At 37.1% G+C, this 21,083-nt stretch overlaps 2 protein-coding genes across 2 annotated transcripts; one reads left to right on the forward strand and one right to left on the reverse strand.

Annotated features, from left to right (window-relative positions):
- The first annotated feature begins 2,820 nt into the window (after positions 1 to 2,820).
- GAE6 (UDP-D-glucuronate 4-epimerase 6) lies at positions 2,821 to 4,804 on the forward strand. The gene has a single exon (XM_088246712.1). It carries the CDS (start codon positions 3,003 to 3,005, stop codon positions 4,386 to 4,388), a length of 1,386 nt encoding a protein of 461 aa, XP_088102838.1. The 5' UTR covers positions 2,821 to 3,002; the 3' UTR covers positions 4,389 to 4,804.
- A 13,108-nt stretch (positions 4,805 to 17,912) lies between these two features.
- GRP4 (glycine-rich RNA-binding protein 4) lies at positions 17,913 to 20,873 on the reverse strand. Its single transcript, XM_021979187.2, has 5 exons — positions 20,746 to 20,873; positions 19,648 to 19,803; positions 19,487 to 19,555; positions 18,544 to 18,650; positions 17,913 to 18,326 (listed from the first exon to the last, which is right to left on the reverse strand). The coding sequence occupies exons 2-5, from the start codon at positions 19,766 to 19,768 to the stop codon at positions 18,198 to 18,200; spliced, it is 426 nt and encodes a 141-aa protein (XP_021834879.1). The 5' UTR covers positions 19,769 to 19,803; positions 20,746 to 20,873; the 3' UTR covers positions 17,913 to 18,197.
- Between the last annotated feature and the right edge of the window lie 210 nt (positions 20,874 to 21,083).

Genomic DNA, 21,083 nt, shown 5'->3' on the forward strand with positions numbered 1-21,083 from the left:
CTGACTTCAAAGGAGAATAAGAGACCTTGGCTGCCAAAAGTCATGAGTTTAATCATGGCCTCCATGTTTTTGAAGAAACTCCTCCTTCCTTAGAGCCATTTAGATGTTGATGCTCGAGGTGCTGCCAGACCTCCTCTTGTTCCTATTTAATTGTTTCTGTTTTGGGGCGTTTAAACACCCCCCCCCCCCCCCCCCTTCTGTACCAAAAAAAGGGGGAAGAAGAGAGAAAAATGAGAGGGAAGCAAAGAAAGGTTTGGGAGGGGGAGATAGAAAATGAGAGAGAAGGAGAGGGATATCATTGTGTCAATATTGGAGAAAAAAAGAGAGAGAACTACAGAGTGAGATCGAGAGGGAGAGAGAAAAAAGAAAAAAGAAAAAAGAAAAAAGAAATGGGGTGTGGGAAGGAAGAAGAAAAGAGAAAGGAGAGAAAAGGAAGAAAGAAAAAAAAAGAGAAAAAAGAAAAGAGATATAAGATAAAGATAGTTTTAGCCTTTAAAAAACATTAAAAAAATTTATTTGATATATACATTTCTCGCTGGTTTCTTTGCAATATTTATTTAGTTTTAGGTCAAAATCCCTAATTATTTTAAATATTTAAATAATTTTTTTAGTCCAACACAGCACCAAACATAGGTCTTTACTATTTTTTACAATCCAACTTCTTAGTCCGACGCATTAACAAACGCAGGCTAGTACTTAATCCAACTTAAGCCAATATGAGCTAATCCAAGACAGTCTCAGGATTTAGTCCAGTCCATGACAGTCCGCCATACCAAACGACCCATGTTTGTTTAATTTAATCATAGTCTTAAATGGGATTACTAATACCAAGCCCACCAAAAACACCTCCTTATGAGGGGACTAATAAACCCATGTGGAAGGAAAGGATTAACTAGTTCTATGCTCACCAATGTATAACATCCATATATTATATTGTAATAATAATAACATATAATATTATTATTATTATAATATACCCATATATTTTATATTATAATATATATATATATATATACACACTTTGAAAAATAAAAAAAATATAGTCCTAGTCCTATTCCTAATCCAAGCATACACCAAATGCAGGATAAGTGTTATCCAATTTAGACTAACGCAAGCCAAGCCAAGACAGTTCCTAAGTATAGTCCATACCAAGACAGTCATGTGTAGCAAACGACCCCAAGAATACAATTTTTTCACCATATGGGCATCTTAAAACGACGGTGTAATCACATCACAAGAATGGTCAATTTGATTTGGCCTTCTTGTATTTGGCCCTTTGTGGATGAAACTTGATGGTTTATCAAAAATAAAAAAAATAAAATGTTGTCTTTCATTACCAAAAAAAAAAAAAAAAACTTAATTAGGCGAAAACTAAAGATCCACATAACAATTTAAATATCTTCCGACATGATAGCTATTAGAAAATAAGATTAAAATCAGAGATTACATTTGAAATGAGTACTCAATTCATGATTGAGACATCTCAATCTTGAGATCACATGAGTAATCAATGGTCCTGCAATTTGATCATGAGACTAAGATTCCTTAAACGGTACTTAAAAAAAGGGTTATTAGGGAATTGCCCAAACTCATTTTCCATATCACTCTCCCATTATTTTTGACAACAATAAATATTAAAATCCCCTCCCAGTATTTATTTGGATTTTTTTATCACTTTCATTTCATGCATTAATTTCCATGCCATTGGTTTCTCCTCTTCCCATCAGTCCTATCCTACATGGAGGAAAACGTATAAGCGAAGATGCTGGGCAAGTGTCGCATATCCTTTGTAAATTGAATAGAGACTTGATTCCAGCTCAGCAATAGAAAAAGCCACGACTTGATTATAATTGAGACCACCGACTAGGACTCGTTTCCCCCATCTTTTGTCATCTCTTGTTGGCTTCGACTTCCATGGTAAATACTGAATATTACAGCACACAAAAATCCAACGTTAATTCCTGAAAATAGTTTTACTGTTAAAATAAGATTACCGTCAAAGATTATTAACACAAAACGAGTGTGTACAATGTTTCTCTCATAATAGTTTGACCGATAACAAACGTCCCAATCAGCCTTTTTCATATTTGATTTCTTTCTCCTTTGGCTGAGACATGGATTGGGAAAACTGGGATTAAACCATAGAATTACTTTGATCCCATTGACCTTATAAAAGAAATTAAATTATTTAATCATGGAGACACATCCACGTGATTATTCTAATAATACTCTTTCCATAATTAGCACTCCTTCCTTGATCTCGAAACTAATTAATTAACGAGGGGTGAAGTGAAGGAGGAGGTGTTTCGAGGGAAACAAACTTACCTATAACGGTGAATGGAAAAATTATTCTACGTGTCACTGCGTTATTGGTCGGGGATAGCAAAAAGTGTTATTCCCATTACATGAGAGTTTCTCTCATTTCGAGGGGAATGCATTTTCCACTATTTCCAAATTAATTTAATTTAATTATTTGTTCAAACATAATTAAATTCTGGCTTAATTAATTTGATTTCCCTACTTTGAAACACTACACTCATCTCACAGAGACATATCAAAGTGTTCAAACCTGGAAACGCGTGGATCACATGGTCTAGGGTTTTTTTTCGTACAATTAAAGATAGCTGGCATTTTCAATTTTTCAATTTTTCAATTTCCGTAATCAAGTGGCGTTTACGTAATAATTGTAATAACGAGGGTCCATCTCGTTGTCTAATTCAGCAGCTCTCGCTTTCTATCTGTAAACGAGTAATTAAGAAAAGATAAGAAAGTGGTCTCCAACCAACACCAACCCCTCTCTCTCTCTTCCTCTATCTCATCTTTATATTAATCTTTCCACACTCTTCACAAATTCAGGGCTCATTCGCAGTTCAAGCTCTGAGTCCCTTTGTTTTGTATCTGTCTGCTCTCTCAAACGCAAGAAGCACTTGTGTTTTTATAACACAGAAAATTGGTATATTTGGTATATAATTTTGATTTGATATATTGGAATATTTGCGGCAATGGCGTCTCCTCCAGATACAAGCAAGACCATAAAGCTGGAGCGCTACAACAGCTACCTCCGCAGAGTCAACAGCACCAAGCTCCTCAACGCCTCCTCCAAGCTCCTCTTCCGAGCCACCCTCCTCGTCGCCCTCGTCCTCATCTTTTTCTTCACCATCAATTACCCTCCGCTCTCCGACCATATGGGCGGCGGGGCACACCACGTCCACACCACCCACAATTTCCTCTCCTCTGCTTTTTACGGCGGAGGAGTGGGCGGGACCGCCTGGGAGAAGCAGGTGCGTCATTCGTCCACTCCCAAGCGGCCCAACGGTATGTCTATTCTGGTAACAGGTGCTGCCGGGTTTGTCGGGACCCACTGCTCCCTCGCCCTGAAGAAGCGGGGAGACGGAGTTCTGGGCCTCGACAACTTCAACTCCTACTACGACCCGTCGTTGAAGCGGGCCCGTCAGGCCCTGCTGAAGAGGCACGAGGTTTTCGTCGTGGAGGGCGACCTAAACGACGAGCCGCTGCTGACGAAGCTCTTCGATGTCGTTCCTTTCACTCACATCCTACACTTGGCCGCCCAGGCGGGCGTACGGTACGCTATGCAGAACCCGCAGTCGTACGTCAGCTCCAACATTGCCGGATTCGTGAACCTTCTGGAAGTCGCGAAGAGAGCAAATCCTCAACCATCGATTGTCTGGGCGTCGTCCAGCTCGGTTTACGGGCTCAACACAGAAAACCCATTTTCGGAGCTCCACAGAACAGACCAACCGGCCAGCCTGTACGCCGCGACCAAAAAAGCCGGTGAGGAAATTGCCCACACTTACAACCATATTTACGGCCTCGCCCTAACCGGGTTGCGGTTCTTCACCGTATACGGGCCATGGGGCCGACCCGACATGGCCTACTTCTTTTTCACCAAGGACATACTGCAAGGCAAGCCAATCGACGTGTACAAAACAGTAGACGACAAGGAAGTGGCACGTGACTTCACTTACATAGACGACGTCGTAAAGGGGTGCCTAGGGGCACTGGACACAGCGGAGAAAAGCACGGGCAGTGGGGGCAAAAAGAAAGGGCCTGCCCAGCTGAGAATTTACAATTTGGGCAACACGTCCCCAGTGCCCGTGGGGAAATTGGTTTCGATTTTGGAGGGCCTTTTGGGTACAAAAGCTAAGAAGCACGTGATCAAGATGCCTAGAAATGGGGACGTGCCCTACACTCACGCCAATGTGAGCCTGGCGTACAAGGACTTCGGGTACAAGCCCACCACGGATTTGTCCTCCGGGTTGAGAAAGTTCGTCAAGTGGTACGTGAGTTATTACGGGATTGAGACGAGGGTAAAAAGGGAAATGGATATTAACAAGAAGGGCAGTCAGCAAACCGAAGAATCCGGTTGATTAAATCATCACCGTCAATCATCATCATCACTGATCACATGGGCTTTCTTTCTCTCTTCCTCTTCTTAAATTTTTTGTTGAATTAAATTCTGTTTTGTTTTTGTAAGTTATTGTGGTGTGGTCCTTGATGTACTGGATCCAAGCTGTTCTTGATGTATCATATAGATATATAAAAAGAAATGTCATATAGAAGAAGAAGATAAATGTTAGGAAAGAGAAACAGAGGGAAATGGGGAAGCAGAGAGAAGGTGGTGTAGATCTGGAAAACATGGGGGGAGGGAGGAAGGGGAAGTTGTAATAATTTATGGTGGGGTCTACTAGAAAGGATGTAGATCTCAGCCATTGGATTGGTATAAAGAAATTTGTGATTGTAACAACAAAACAATGACATCAAGAATCTTCTTTGCCTTTGCTTCCTTGTTGTATCCATTTTATTTGTTTATTACTTACTATATATTTCTTGCTTTTGTTCTTTCTTGGGTCATCACACATAATTGGGTTTTTTGCTTTATTGGGTTGCAAGTGGAAGAAATCTTGATTAATTATTGCTTTTCAAGATTCAGAATGATCATCAATAATGAAAGAGCTACAATACTTGTTTCAAGTATGAATTTGGGCCATGATTTCATGTGTAAAAAAGAAGAAACAACTGGGAAAGTAAAGATTTCTAATTACCGAAAGGGATTTTGGGACATCTGAAATCAATTTGTGAAAGGCTTTTTAAAAAAAATTATGCTTTTTTTTTTTTTTTTTTAAACGTTGAAAAAAGATTAAACTTTTTTTATGTGAATTAGAATTAAAATTTACGAAGAGAATTCACATCAGATTCCTAAGTTCCGAAAATTAAACCGTTGGGAATTTTAGAAGTGCATGTCGATAGAAGAAAAGTGTCGGTGAAGGCTCAAAATAAAAGAAAACTCAGCCACACAAGTTTTATGCTTATCTCAATTTAGTTGGCCTACATAGCTACTTTATTTTAATTTTAAATTTGTCTATTTTTGGCATAAGAAGTTACTGGAAATGAACCCTCAATGCATACCATCATATAGCTAGGAGTTTTTTTTTTCTAATTGAACCCTCAATGCAATTTTTTTAAAAATCTCACCCCATCCACAAGGCAGCATCACAATAATTGAGTTGATTTGAACACCGACCTGTAAAGTATTTATCTTTTTCTTTTTGCTTTTGATACAGAATATATGGTTGTTATGGCTTCCGGGGTAAGTTTTGGGGTTAAAAACTAATTTGCAAGTCTCTTTGGTTTGCTGAGCAATATTATCTAGAGATGATAGTCAAGTATATTGTTCATTTTAACGTTAAAGTCATGCATATGATTGCAGAGCAGGAGTTGGGAAAAAAAGAAAAGGAAAAAAAAAGAAAGTAATATTTGATAATCTGTGAGCAATACAAACAACAGCTTTTCCTGCTCACAAGGCCCGCTCGTCATTTGACCGTGTACTACAGCAGTACTTTTTTGTTCTCACTTTTGTTTTGTCTTTTCGGATTTTTCTAGGGTTTACTGTATCGGCATTCAAATCACGATACAATCGTGAATGCGTTGATTTAACGACAACAATTATATTTGTATTAAGGTTTTAATCGTTAGATCACGAATTTAACGACATAATTGTGAATATGTCGATCTAATGACTACAACTGTATTCGTATTACAGTTGAAATTCTTTAAATTCACATTTTCACATTAGTAATCACAATTTGTTAGACTGTATAAGCATTAGTAACAAGAGTAAATGAGTGGTAAGCCCCCAAATCTTAGAACCTCTACTTGTATCATCTTCTTCTTTACAATAACAGGAGTCAATAAGGCCCCAAATCGGCACTCAAATAAATTTCAGTTACCTTTGACGTTTGCCTAGCGTTTGAAGCTTGGGACACTCCTAATTACATCCATATTTCAAGATCTCCAATTGGAGGCATGAGATGAATTGTAGGCTTGGGCAAAGAAGGATGACCAAGTCAACGGGAACCGCATAAATGGACCAGTGAGTTATCCAAGGCAATAAGTTCATGACACACAACCTATTTGATAATTAGGATGCCTTTTAATTAACCACCTAATAAATGGAACCAGCTTAGAACCTCTCAAGATTTGCGATGCCAAACCTTAATTATAAATTAATTAATTTGACTTTTGAAGTCAAGAGAATTTAGATTCCGAAGCATTAGTATATGGATCTTATGAATAAGATAATCCAATCTTGAATATTCTAAACCACATTATATCTATATATATTTGATCACTAGTCAATTATACCTTATTTGATTTTCCATTTTGAAGGCCAATCTGTTCTTTTCCCTCCCACATTTAGTGGAACTTAATTAAATTAAAATATCAAAATGGCCACTATCATCCCCCAATTTGAAAACCGACATTATTGATTTTCTTTGAAAATGGGGTTATAGAATAAAGTAGCTCTGCCGACGGAGTCTAGCTCAATGAAAAACGATCTTGATTTGCAGACCAATTGTCTCAAGTTCGAACCCATATTACACTTTGTCAGTGTGTGTAAGAAACCACCACCTCCCTCTAGTTTAGACTATCACTTATATTAAATAATAAATAAAAAAGCAGATGTGATCCGACCAAAGAAAATTAAAATACAAAAAAAAAGAAGCTGTGGAAATATAACATATCATTTCAAAAATACCTTTCACCGCTTAGAGTGTGCTGCATTAACTCCTCACTCTAGAGTTTAATCTTGCACAAACAAATATTTTTTTCTTCCCAAACAGATGAGTAGTAGGATAGGTATCCTACAATCCTTATGCATTCACCTAAGGATGTTGATGTTAAATTTTGTTACCTTCGTTACCCTAACAATTTTGTCAAATTTAACTTTTATTGAGATTATGCTACAAGTTAAAAACGTAATTGCAAAAAACATGAATGACATCGTATCTAGTCAATTTTGAAAAATGTTCAAAGTTTGAATCTTTTCTCTTCCGTGATTAAAACAAACTCAATAAGTATCAAAATACTTGTCCTATATAGTTTTCTTTTGCCTACCATATCTTGCAAAGGGGTAGTGAAAAAAAAAAAACCTTCAGGGAGAAATTAGAAAACCTCACAAATGCAAGCATGGTAAAATTGTTTACTCTCATTATATTTGTTTATTTTTTTCCTTAATAAGGGTAAAATTGGTAAAACTGGGACATAAAATGTATATTTTTTTAAAGGTTGACAAAGACTATTTTATTAAATAATTGTATAAATAAATAATTGATGCATTTCCTAAAACACAAAATATTATTTAAAAGGCCAAAATTGTGTGATCCACTCCGATTTTAAGCCCGCAAGTTGTGCAGGAATCCATGGAACCATGCCATATGTGAATAATAATAATAATAATATCTCCCAGTTCGTATCATCAGTTTGCCTCCATTAATTTATGCTCATTTTTTCTCATCCTAAAAAGTCTGTTTTTTTGTCTATATATATATATATATATATATATATATGAAGTCTAATGTTTAATATATTATGATCTGAATTTGATTTAATGAATTTATTTAAAAGTTGAAGCGGAAATTCCAAACTAAATAAATAAAGGTTGAAGAAATGGTCGGTGGCATAAAATATTTCATTTGATTTGAAGGGTACGTACATCCTTGGCTGTTGAGCTTAATGTCAACACAACCACCATCTTTTCGTCATTCCCTTCGTTATGTTTTTTTTGTTCAAAACCATTGCAATGATTTGTTTGAGGAAGAAAAGAAAGCACGGCCCTTTCAAATAATAAAAAAAATTTGGTGCAAGGATTTCTATCATTTTCAAGAATGTCATGAATGGTGCTGCTGCGGCTGCTGGAGGAGGAATTTCCATTGATGAGAGGATGAGCTATAACAAACATGTTGACATGACCTCCCCGGTAAAGCATTGCCTTAATGATTTGGTAATTAAGGTTTTGGATATAAATGACCAATAAGAGAGCTTGAATTAGTCAAGTTTGTTGATTAAAAAAAAAGGGAGACTGAACCAATAAGAAGTCTTTCAATTATTTTCAGTGTTAAAAGAACTTCCATTGAGGAGAAAGGTTTGTTCTCACTGCTTTTCTACCTAATTTTGGCACTTTTAACTTCTTTGAATTGAATGGAATGGAAAGTCTTTTTTCTTTTTCTAAACTTCCATTCTAAGCAAGATTTCATTAAAATTACTAATAAAAGCATGATTAAGTTAGAATAATGTGGGCATATCATGATCATGAGCTAGCTTGTTTTTGGTTTATGCTTTCTTACCTATAATGCCTTTACTAGTATGCTTCATTTCAAAGTCAGAATATGTTTCAGATGCCTAAACATTTTCGATGCCTGCCATTGAACACTTTTCCTGCTGAAGATAGATGTCAATGCATTTACATATTGCATCGGGTCAAAATTCACACAAAGTGTCTATGGACTCCATGGAAATTCAATATTACGTCGCCATAAAAAGTTAGTAAAATTTATGTTTCTTACAACTGCAAGTGCATTTGTATAACGTCCACTTGGATAGCATGGTAAGGAAAATACATGAAATCTAAGACTTTATGTAGGGATTATTGTAGAAATGTCACTTGAACTTATACCTCCATTTTAATTTGTCACCTTAAAGAAAATTTAAGAGAAATGTCATCTTAATTTTTCAAAATCCATGATTTGTCATCTGACTTTAACACGTCCAATTTTCCATCCATTTTAAAGGGTATTTTAGTCTTTCCATTGGCAGGCATATTCTCTCCCTTTCTCCCCCACCTGACCCCAAAAACACATCACATAGACCCCCCCCCCCCTCCCCCCTATTCTCTCTCTCTCTCTCTCTCTCTCTCTCTCTCTAAGCATGTATAAAAAAAATTTATGGTGTTCATTAAGCATGTCTGAAATTTTCAGATACCTGATTTAAAACTACTTAAGCTTCCAACCCAAAATCCAACCCATTTCTTGTCTTCATAGTTTCATTAACTTACGCCACTATGTTTATGTTGAAGGATCTAAAGTTTGCTTGGTCATCATCTTTTGTGTAAGCTAGCAAGTTGTTGGTTTGGTAGTTGTCTTTCCACAAATTTTCAATATGCAAATGAAAAAAGAAGAAGAAAAAGGTGGACTAGGGTTGGGTGGGTTGAGGGAATTTGTGTGTGGAGGGTAGGTGTTCCATGGGAAAGAGAGAAGGAGGAAGGGGAAGATGGACGAGGGAATGGAGGAAAAAGGGCTGTGAAGAGGGAAGGAGGAATGGATTTGAAGGTGAGTGGGGTTGGTTGTAGCCATCAGTGGCGCACAAGGGATGGGGGAATGTGAGATTTTTTTTTCAATTTTAATTGTTTAAAATATATATTTTTTTATAATGATTTTTCCATTTTTAAATTACCTTTAAAATGGAAAGACTAAAATACCCTTAAAATGGATGGAAAATTGGATGGTGTTAAAGTCAAATGAAAAATTATGGATTTTGAAACATTAAGGTGACATTTCTCTTAAATTTTTTCTTAAGCTGACAAATTAAAACTAATGTATAAGTTCACGTGACATTTCTAGCATTTGAAAAAGTTAGATACAATATATATCTTAAATAAATTTAGAATAACCATATGCAAAGAATTATTTCGAATATATTTCTTTTCTTTATGTCGTTCACATATACATGTGTGTGTATGTGTGTGCACAGTTGGCAAAGATGATCGAGGAGCAGCTTAATAGACGTAAGAGGAGAAATAACAAAATCCATCCCCTGCAAGTTTGGGCCTCGAGCTTTTATTTGGAGTCCATAACTAGCCATTTTGAAGAAAACGGAGAGACGAGTCAAACTTACCACTTTGCCATGACATATAAGTTTAGGCCAAATAACAAAGTTTGCTAGGTTAAATTAGTATTCTTAGTGACAGGACCCGCCCAGAATTCCTCGGAATCCGGGACGAATCCCGTGAAAGTTCCGGCATCTTACCGATGCCGGGCCCACTTACTAAGAAATGAGACTTTTTGCCAAAATTTCAGCATGGTCTCCCCTGAAAATCGGACATTTCCCAAATTTCTCAACCTGTTTAAAACACACACATATATATATCCCAACAGGCAGCATGCACCAGATATATTCATACTGTTTACAACAAAGGCCTCCGGCCTCCCAAATCAAGTCGTAGCATGGGCGATAACAGAGTAATCTAAGAGTTTCAGTTTACAAACAATAACAAAGTTAAATGATTGGTGCATATTTATATATCATTTTGTACCCTTCTAGCTTATGATTTGATTATGTTTTTTAGTTAAACTTGTGCTTTTAATAAATTTTGTGTTTGTTTCAGTGTAATAAGCTTAAGACACATTAAATGCATTTTGGAGACAAGTTAGCTCAAAACGGTGTCTGCAGATCAGTCAACTTCACGAATTGGAATGTACTTGCTCAGGATGAACCAGATGCTGAGCCCTATATCATTGGAAATATGCAGAAGTCTAGTTTCTGGAGAATTTTACGGTTCATGATTCCGAGTCTTCTAGAGAAAGTTATACAAGTTTTGGCAACTTAAGGTCAAATTCGGCAGCATCTGGGTTATTGGGCCAAATATCACATTTGAAGGGCTTTCCAATTTTTCCTTGAGCTGGGCTGCATATGATTGGAAAGATAATTCAAAGAGCTTCAAGATCCAGATTTTCCCAGATTTTGTAGGAGGGAAGATCAAGCCCAAAACAAGCCCACAAGCTGACTGCAATGAAGTCAATTCCAGTCTATTTTCGGCAGTCAACTTGCATGGCCCAAAACGTATACTTGTACTACTCAGATGGGAATACATTCTTCATAAAAGTTGTTCCAATGGGTGTCTATTATGACATATCCAAATTTGAGCCCCATTGGATGCATATTGAAACCTCAGGTCTTCCTACACCAAGCCTGATTCAGAAGAATCTTTTTTTTCCAACAACCAAAAGAAAACCCTCATGCGTTGACAGCAAAAGGCAGCCACAATTGAACACCTTTGAATCCCATGTGAAGAAAGCTTGAGGTGCAGCAAAATAAGTATGGGATGGAATTGATTCCAACCACACTAACATAGACAAGATGAAGTGGGAGTTATGGATTGTATAAAAAGAGGAATGGTGGTGTTGGAATTCATCATGATGTTCCTCCCTCTTAGCCCTATAAATAGAGAAGTCTTCAAGCTTCAAAAACACACCCCAAGGGGGGGAGCTCTCAAACACTTCTCTAGAGCTCCCCTCCCTTCTCTCCCTCAAATTCTCTTAGTTTCTCTTTCTAGTTTTCAATTCTAGCTTTCCTTTTGCTTCTTAGTTGTAATTTATTTTTCTTTGTAATGTAAATTCTTTTCTTTAGTTTCAAGTTTAATTAGTTTCCAAGTTTCAATTATGGTTTTTGTTCTTATTCATTATGCTTATAAGTTAATATGCCAGTTTGAATGATTGATCACCATTTAGGCTTGCATGTTAGCTATCTTGGTTTGAATTAAGAGTAGACACCATGCTTTAATTCGAATTGAACTATGAATAGGAAGAGTATGTATGGACATTCGACAACAGGGATTAGATACATACTTGGTTGTTTAAAATGTTCTTCTATGCTTAATGGGTTCCTAATGCTGAATTTTAGGTTAGACAACAAATGATCAAATTAGGGAATTAGGAACACAAGGTTAGGACCAAACACCATGGCTTAATCATACTTTAGCTAGAATCAATCCGTTAATTTAATTGAACTTGGGAACTTATCTACTTGAGTTATTTTCTTTTCTTTCTTTATTGTTTTATTTATTTTCTTTCTTGTTCTTCTGTTTTGTGTAGGAAAACTGAATTGGATTATTCAATCACCAATCCCTGTGGAATCGATCTCGCACTTACATATGTTATACTACCGAACGGCTCGTGCACTTGCGAGTATCACAAGTTGAAGATGCAGCTGAATCCATTTTGGTGCAGCTGAATCGATGCAACATTAAACGGGAGAGGAACGAACAAAGTTTAAACTAATGAGACTCGAGGTTCAGAAGCTCAGGGCTCGGCTCTACTGCTCAGCTCAGTCAACTATTGTCTAGGGGTGCAAAGGTTTAGGGTTTAGGGTTTAGGCCATGCAATCCACAATGGATGGCGCAAAGTTTTAGTTGAAGGAGATTCCAAGCTCATCATTGACTATATCAACAACAAGGTTTCTGTCACGTGGAGTATTCAACTCCTGGTACAAGACATTAAGCTGCTAAGTTCTTACTGTGATGAAATTTCCTTCCAGCATGTTTTCTGAGAAGCAAACTTCACGGCTGATGCTTTAGCTAGTTTAGGCCATAATCTGAACCCTTCCCATCTGTGGGAGCGGGGGCTTCCTTTAGGATGCTCTGTTCCTTTTTATTTTGATTTAGTTGGGCCTGCGTGCCCTCATGGCTTCCGTTTGTAAGTTTTCCGTTTCTCCATAAAAAAATAAAAATAAATAAATAACGAAATTCGGAATCCATAATGATAATTAGTTTCTCAACCCAATGAAAACTTTCATACTAATTCCAAGCCATTCTCTCGAGACACGTGCCCGTTAGCATGACGAGCGAGGAAGTATCCTCATCGATAAATAATAATAAACGAATAGTTATATATATGTACATAGTATGAAATATATAAATATAAATAAATATATAATTATGACATCACCTAATTTGTACCGGGGAAACAATCCAACCGGGAAATTGTTTGACTAGTCCACATGGAAGAATCCTCAATTGACCATGTGGCTAGAGAACGAGCCGTCTAACTTGGACTAAGCTCACCAGCACGTACAGCTGAATCCTCAATACTCGTACGCCTGTGACAAGTCCTACATGCGCAGACTAACCTTGCTAAGGGTCTATGAAAACACCCCTTCAAGGATGGCCGGGTTCCAACCTATCCAAGTATCTCAATTTCCAAGTATCCGAGGAAGTACATAGGGTAGTGCGTATAGCACTTCAAACTGACATACTCAAATCCACTTTCTTTCCTTATTCTCACATCAACACCCCCACGTACCCCACACATAACCAACCATGGCTAGAAATTCTAAAAATCAATATATATAATTTCAAGATACCCAAATATGCCAAAACCCAAATATATTGCAAGTACTTTACAAAAATATTAAGTTCAACAATTGAATATATAAAGAATTCAATAAACCATTAAATCCATATGCATAGTTTTCCCATCATAAAACAATGCTTATTATTTGAAAATAAAGTCCACTCACAAATAGTCCCACGCTGCTTGACCCTGAGAGGGTCCCGCCTTTTGTGTAAGCATGGTCGGATTTCAAAATATGAGTACGAAATCAATATAAAATGCTTCGAACGATAACTTTACATTAAAATCCTAGTTTCCCGGGTTTCAAGTATATGCAAGAGGAACGAGACGTTCCTAAGGTCCAACTACGTGTTTCGGATGATAGGATAGCCTCGAAAGATGCTCGGTCAACCGAGTGGTCAAACTTTCCAAATTGGGTCAACGGGGCCCACGACCTTCGATTTCTGATCCAAAAGTCCTATGGGTTCCACAAGGTAAGCATGTCCTGCAAGTTTGGTTCGAATCGAACGGTCAGATCGCTCGCGATCGCACGATCAAATGGTTATCGTTTAACGCAAACTTGAAGTTATTGAATCAAAACATACGAGGCTTCGATTCACGATCCGCGAATTCTTACACGATCCTAGAGATTCCTATATCAACATATATTAAATTGGAGTCGATCCAATGGTCTGAAAATATAGAACCTGGATAAAGCCTAATATGTGATACCGGATCAACGATCAAATGATAACCAAATTCAAGTCCGAGCATACCGTCGTGCTCAAGACGACATGGGAGTTATTTTAGGACTCAAGAACCAGCCAAAAAGTGGCACACGCACCTCCACACGCTCCGACAACGCTTGGGTGTCCAAAGCGATTCCAGCAATCGGAAAATCTCCAAACCGCCGGTCAAGACCTATACCTACATGATTAGGACATTGAGTGGAGCAACTTTTGTTCTTGGACCAATCCCAAAAAGTGACCGAAGGTGGCTAGAATCAAGGGCCGAAACTGGACAAAACTAAAATCGCTTATTTGACAACCAAAATGAAGAAATTAATCCTAACCCAACCATAAGCTAGAACACATTGAGAGGATGAGAAAACATACCAAGTTCGAAGAATTTGGTTGCTGAAAATGTCCGAACGAGCTCCGGAAATTTTACGTAAAAACAACCCTTTTCTTGCTTTTTTCGATGACGGCGACGGTGGATCGAGGCAGTTGAGGGGTGGGGCTGGTAGAGGGAGAGGAGCGTCCTTTTGGGACTAGTGCCACCCAAAACGGTGGCGTGTGGAGGCCGGCGGTGGCTCAAAGAGCCAACCGGCTGTTCAAAAAAAAAAATAGGGGGGGTTCTGCATGCGGGGAGAGAGAGAGAGAGATGGAGAGATGAGAAAAATTAGATTTTTACTAAACCCTTTTCAAATTATTTACGGTTTTGCCACTATATTTCTTTTGATCGTAACTTCTTCGTTACAACTCCGATTTGAGCCCCCTATGTGTCTATGGACTCATCCCAGAGCCCACTCCATGTTTATGGACTCATCTCGGTATGATCTACGTAATAGTACTATTCACTTCACCTAAATCTTTCCAGATTAAAAAGTGACCAAAATACCCCTACCCCCAGGGGCAAAATTGAAATTTCAAAATTAAATAATTTAATTTAATTCATCAATAATTAAATTTTTGTCGGGATGTTACACTTAGTGATTCTAGGGTTTGAGGCAGTATTAATATCAACTTTAAGATATTATGGTTGTTATCCTTATTTTTAGAATATTAAAAAGTTTGAGATTTCTCTCAACTTTTTGGGTGTTTCAAGTTTTCTTGTTATAAGGCTATCATTTGATTGTCTTCCATTGTTACGTTCACTGGCATACCTAGGAATTTTTCAAGGGAAGGGCAACATTTAAAAGGCTAAAAGTATGTGAGGGAAATCCAGGTGCAAGGAGTCCATGAACCCATCCACATTAATCGACAAGGAAGAGAGAAACTTTGAATAAATAAACGTGAAATCTGCATAAAATTAAAATAAATTATAAGTTGAGAAACTAAGAAAGGACATGCCAAATAAGGGGGATTAAATCTCATGGATATTTATTAAATAGAGATACACCATTAAGGGAATTTTAGGAGACAACAAGTTTATGTGAAGCAGAAATCAAATTGAATATTACAAAGTCTCTTTCAGACATTTAATTGAACACGTGGTGAGCACTAGCAGAAGGGCAAATTCCAACCACCTCAAAGGATTTTCCGGCAATGGGAGGTGTAATTGCACCTCCTTGCTCATGTGTAGGTCCGCCAGTGGTTACGTTGCGTCACACACAGTGTGTGATGACCAGGCAAGGCACCAATTGACCTGCAGTGGGGGGTAGTCGCCCGACCTAATGAGCTTTCATGATTTTTTTTTGTTACTTTTAATCAATTTTATGACAAGGTAGCATATTTTGAGTGTAGAATATGCTATGCAGAAGTGATCCCTCATCAACTTGAAGATTGTCTAGTCATTCATATGTATAAATTAAATGGATGGTCCATCATGAGGATCTTAATTGCTATCATAACCGTCGAATTGTTTGATACATATGGATGTCTAAACAATCTCCAATTAGATCGATTGTTTGCAAAGATGATCTTTAAATGATGATTTATGAAATGAACTATTCTGATTATGACATTTGTATGATAAAGATCATCATTAAACACCGCAATGGGAGAACAAGGAGGTGTACCCTCCTAGGCTAGAAGTGACTTATTAAGTTTGTTATTACGTGTGATGTATGCTATTTACAGTTTATAGCCTAACAAGAGACTTGTCCTAAGTAAAACCATTATCATCAAACAAAATACAAACCACCAATTAATTATCTTCAAACGTCTCATAAAACAAAATGAATTCCAGCTGCATTAGAGCAAAGTGAATTAACATGGGATGTGTCATTATCTTTGGACAAAATCATGCACAGATTAGAATGTAATAACATAAAAAGGCAAACAAAAAAAAATCAAAGAGGAAAGAGAAAAGAGCTTTGTTTTTTTCCACGGAAATAACTGCATAATTTTGTGAGATAATGACCCAGCAACCAACCACCACGTTCATCGTTCACACACCCACGAATTGCATATGGACAGACCCCACATCAGCAAAATGGCTTTTTCTTGACCTTTTGTAAGCAGTGTATTATTATTTGACCAATTTCAGAAATTAATATTCACCGACACTAAAGAAGACAAAATACTCTCTTCTGTTCGGTTTATTTGGACGTGTATTATTTAATAAAAAGAAAAAAAAATTACTCTCTAAGCTGCATCAACAAATGTCTTTCTGCATTTGGAATTCAAGCTTGAAAAAGACCAGGTTCTTTTATGGAAGTTACAAGGGCCAAAATTCTGGACAAAGAGGAAGGCTTTGGTAGGCTCAACATTTGCGGTGGGGCTGCGGCCATGCAAAGTGTTACTAATTATCTTATGGTAAAATGAGAAAAACAAGGTTATTTTATCTCGTAAAAGTACATTTTTTATTAGTGGATTCTATTTTTTACTTTTTTTTCGTCAACTGAAAATCTATTGTGCAAGGGAAATTTGTGGTAGAATTGGGTTCGTTTTTCTGTTCACTTTTCTGTGGTATATTTAGGGTTCTGATTGATTAGGGAGAGTTGTTCACTTCATTACTTCTCCTGTTCTAGATAAGTAAATATGTTTCCCTAAAAATAAAAAAAATAAAAAAATGAAAAAAGATAAGTAAGCATGTTTAGAGAATTCCACAATTCAACATTAGGCTCATCCAAACATAAAATTCATTTTCCAAAAGAAAGCCAAGGGCCCAATAGGAACAAGAGAGGCCCAACATGCAAGAAAATAAAATCCAAAGCAAACAAATAAAAAAGAAAATTTGATGTAAGATCCAATTTCAAAGTCCTCTTAGCCAAGCTCCGACCAATTAATTCTCAGTTTATAGTTCATCAGACTTCAAAACATGTGATTGGATCGCGCATGGCTCTCCTCTGAAATCAAATGCTTATTTCAAAGGAGCCTGCTCTAAGAAAGAGCTTGTCAAATTTGGATTGGTTTTGTGCTGCTGTGCTAATATTACGAAACATAGCCAGCTTTATATGTTTCTAAATTGGAGGCCCAGTCTTGAACATTACGATGTGTGAAGGAACCCTAGAAGGGGAGATACGATAGATGATGGGTTGGAGCATTCTAATCTTGCCACCAACCCTCATCATCCTCAAAAGTGATCCAACAGAAACGGTATTTAGATAAACGAGGTCTCCAAGCCATAGTTCATGCACGGTTATGGTTATGTACTTATAGCTGAAGATCACGGCAAAACCTCATCCCTACTCATTTGGAGAGATCAAAACCCCTAACTCGATAAATCACAGTATATTTTATCGCAAACACCGCAATTAATGATGAAGAAACGCTCAGCAGATGGAAACCCAGAACACTCCAACAGATGACAAAGCGTCTCGACATCAAACAAATACAAGCATGGTTAGTTGGAATGCGAGTAACTCAGTAGAAGCATTACTAAAATCATTCACAGACAATCATTCAGCAATAATGCTGGATAACATGCAAATGAAAAGCATTACTGTCTAACTTCTGCAACTGACTTACATAGCTAGATATAACCAGCACATCTACAATGCCAGAATTAATCTAATAAATCCAAGTGACAAAAACAAACCCAATTCTAGAGAAATCACGATAGAAAAGTCTATAGACAGCACTTGTGGCAACAGCTTAAAGACCACTTTCTTTTCTACCAAACACCCGTTCAATAGCCGCTCGGTCCATTGAAACCACCATCCCTGCCGTAACCACCACCGCCACCACCGCCATTATAGGGTCGAGGACCAGTTCTCTCCGTGGCAATGCTGACGCGAATGTTTCGCCCATGCAATTCCTGAAATTCAGCATGCCCAGTCACAAGATCATTGTAAGACAAGATTAAAAGCTCTCTGAGGGGAGCTATCACTCACAACTGCAGTGTTTAAAGACTTTAAAACAAGTATTTGACCATCCATTTTGAATATCACTTCCACCATGTGAGACCTTGAATTCTGGATGGTTCAAATTTATGCAATTCCATAACCTCTCAAAAATAGAATTCAAATTCTGACCTGGCCATCCATGGCATTAAGTGCTGAACTAGCAGATTCATCACTGGCAAAGTCAACAAATCCAAACCCCCTAGACCTTCCAGTATTCCTATCCATGATAACCCTTGCTGCACACAAAAAAATCAACTGTTAATACCAGTACATAGAAAAGAGACCAACAACAGACCTAAAGACATTATATCATTAGGCTTACAAACTCCGAAGGAAATTTCTTATGATAAAAACATTACTAAGGGAGGAAGGAGAAAGTAAATACATAAGGCGATATCAGCATCTTGATGCAATAAGTTATTTTATTCAGCATTGGAATGCCAGTTCAAATTACTCAATGTAAATGTGAAGAAAAAAAAAGAAGCAGAAACCTCCAACTCTTTTTAGTTTTTTTCTGAAACAAACACAAGATCCTGCATGCAATAGAAAATAAAGACAACTAGAAAAAGAAGTGGACCCAAGGATCCCAATAGATTTCTCCTTCAGAGGTGCAATAGAAAAAACCTAGATTAAGAGGCTAGAGACAACCCAAATAGCAGAAAGATACAAAGTGACAAAGTTATTGAACTACAAAAACTTACAAAATAAATACATTACTCAATACTTTTCATGTAAACCCAAAGTTTAAAACCATTTGAGAATTTGAGGCTGTTCCCTAGATATAGAGAAAGCATCAGATGGAGATCATTAACAGATGCCTAATTAAAGGCTGAGCAGAAGCAGTAATAATAGCAACAATTGAAAACCAAGATTTTTGGTCTTGGTTACCAAATATTCATTTCGCCAAACTCCATAAGTACATTATATAGCACATGATGCAGTATGCAAGTGTAATGCTCTGCCTAAACAAAGTTTTGGTACGATGAGGAAATTGCAGGTATATATACTTTATGGCAAGAAGTTAAGCTTTTCAGCAAGCCTACAATACCAAAACAGCACATTTAAAACTTACCCTCAGTCACATCACCAAAGCTAGAGAATGCTTCTTTAAGAGACTCGTCACTAGTTCCAAATGAAAGGCCTAACAAACCACAATTTAGAAACAAAATGTCAAATATAAATCTACAGGATCTCTAATTAGTCATCTTAGACACAGATTGTCCAATAATATACCTCCAATAAAAAGCTTGGAGGACATGCAGCGCGCAGCATTAAGCATAGATGCCATGGGTGCTTGTCCATTCTGGGAAATGCTATGCCTCAAGAGGCTCCCGACTTTGTTACAGAAAGCCATTTCCAAAGTTCACTGTTCTCAGGTGTTCCAAGAGCCTGCACCAGCAACAATTCTCACCATCACAACAAAAACATCACAAATAGATTGCTAGATACTACAAGAGTTTCTCAAAATGAACATATACATTCCAAAGCAAATATGCAAAAAATTGTAAGAAACCACTTGCAATAAAAAAAACAACTTGCTCTATACTCCAGCCAACATATTTAAAATAAATCAATGTCATTACACAAAAGTAATTTCCATTATTTCAATTCAAACAACACAACCAGTAGCAGGAAGACTTCGAGTGTATTGACAAGAAACAAGTCATCAAAGATTGAAATTACTTTCTCCACTACAAAGCACCAAATTTTTTTTTAGTACTCTTCGGTAAACAAAAGTTTATTTACAGAACCAAAAAGAAATTTGGCAAAAATATTTGACGACACTGGGTATATTTCTTTAATAAGCACATGCCAGAGACTCTGAATCTCCCACCAAGAATATGAAGAGTCTTGCACCTCCTAATACACCCCAAACAAAAACTATTTGGGTCAGACAATCTCAGTATTTTATTCCATAGAATACTGAGGAAATTAAAACAGTCTTGTTCCCCCACTGCTTCGCACACGTGGCTGCTTTGATCTACTTTCTAAAATGCAAACGGATTGAAAACGCTCTCTTTTCCATTTCCTCTAGTCTATTTATTCTGAAAACCCTACAGTCTCTCTCTGTTAATACCATTTTCCTCAAGCTGATCGGTAGCTAAACAAATAACATAAAATACCCAAAAACAAGTAGTCATACATCTTCCTACTTATATAAAAACATCCAAAACCGAGAATACACCTATATTTAAATTCCCAGAAGAACAACAAACAAGAAAAATCAGTAACAAAATAGGTCAAATAAAACATGGAAACTGATACAATCTGATAACATGCATTCAGAGAGAGAGAGAGAGAAAGAGGTAGGGTTTAAGGAAAGGGGTTTACCTCAGAGAGAAATGCGGATGAAGAAGAAGTGGAGCGGCTAGGGTTTAAGCCGAAAATCAAAAGGCAGTGAGGTTGTGACTGAGTCACTATCTTGTGGGTTTTATAGAGTAGGGCTTAAGGGGAAGATTGATTCACCTGCGGGTGTTATTTCCGCATATGCTTTTATCATTTTTCAGTTGAGTTACGGAAATGCCCCCCCTAAAATTTTGTATCTCATTTTCGTCATTTTTTAATTATATATTTTGTGTAAATGGTGGGCCAAAGCCCAAATTAACTCGTTTGATAGCCTGGACTCTTTTTGAACTCTGTTTCGCATTATAAAAATATAAAATGGTTAA

The sequence above is a fragment of the Prunus avium genome, chromosome 1 (assembly GCF_965620075.1).
Source record: "Prunus avium chromosome 1, drPruAviu1.hap1.1, whole genome shotgun sequence".
Taxonomy (NCBI): Eukaryota; Viridiplantae; Streptophyta; class Magnoliopsida; order Rosales; family Rosaceae; genus Prunus; species Prunus avium.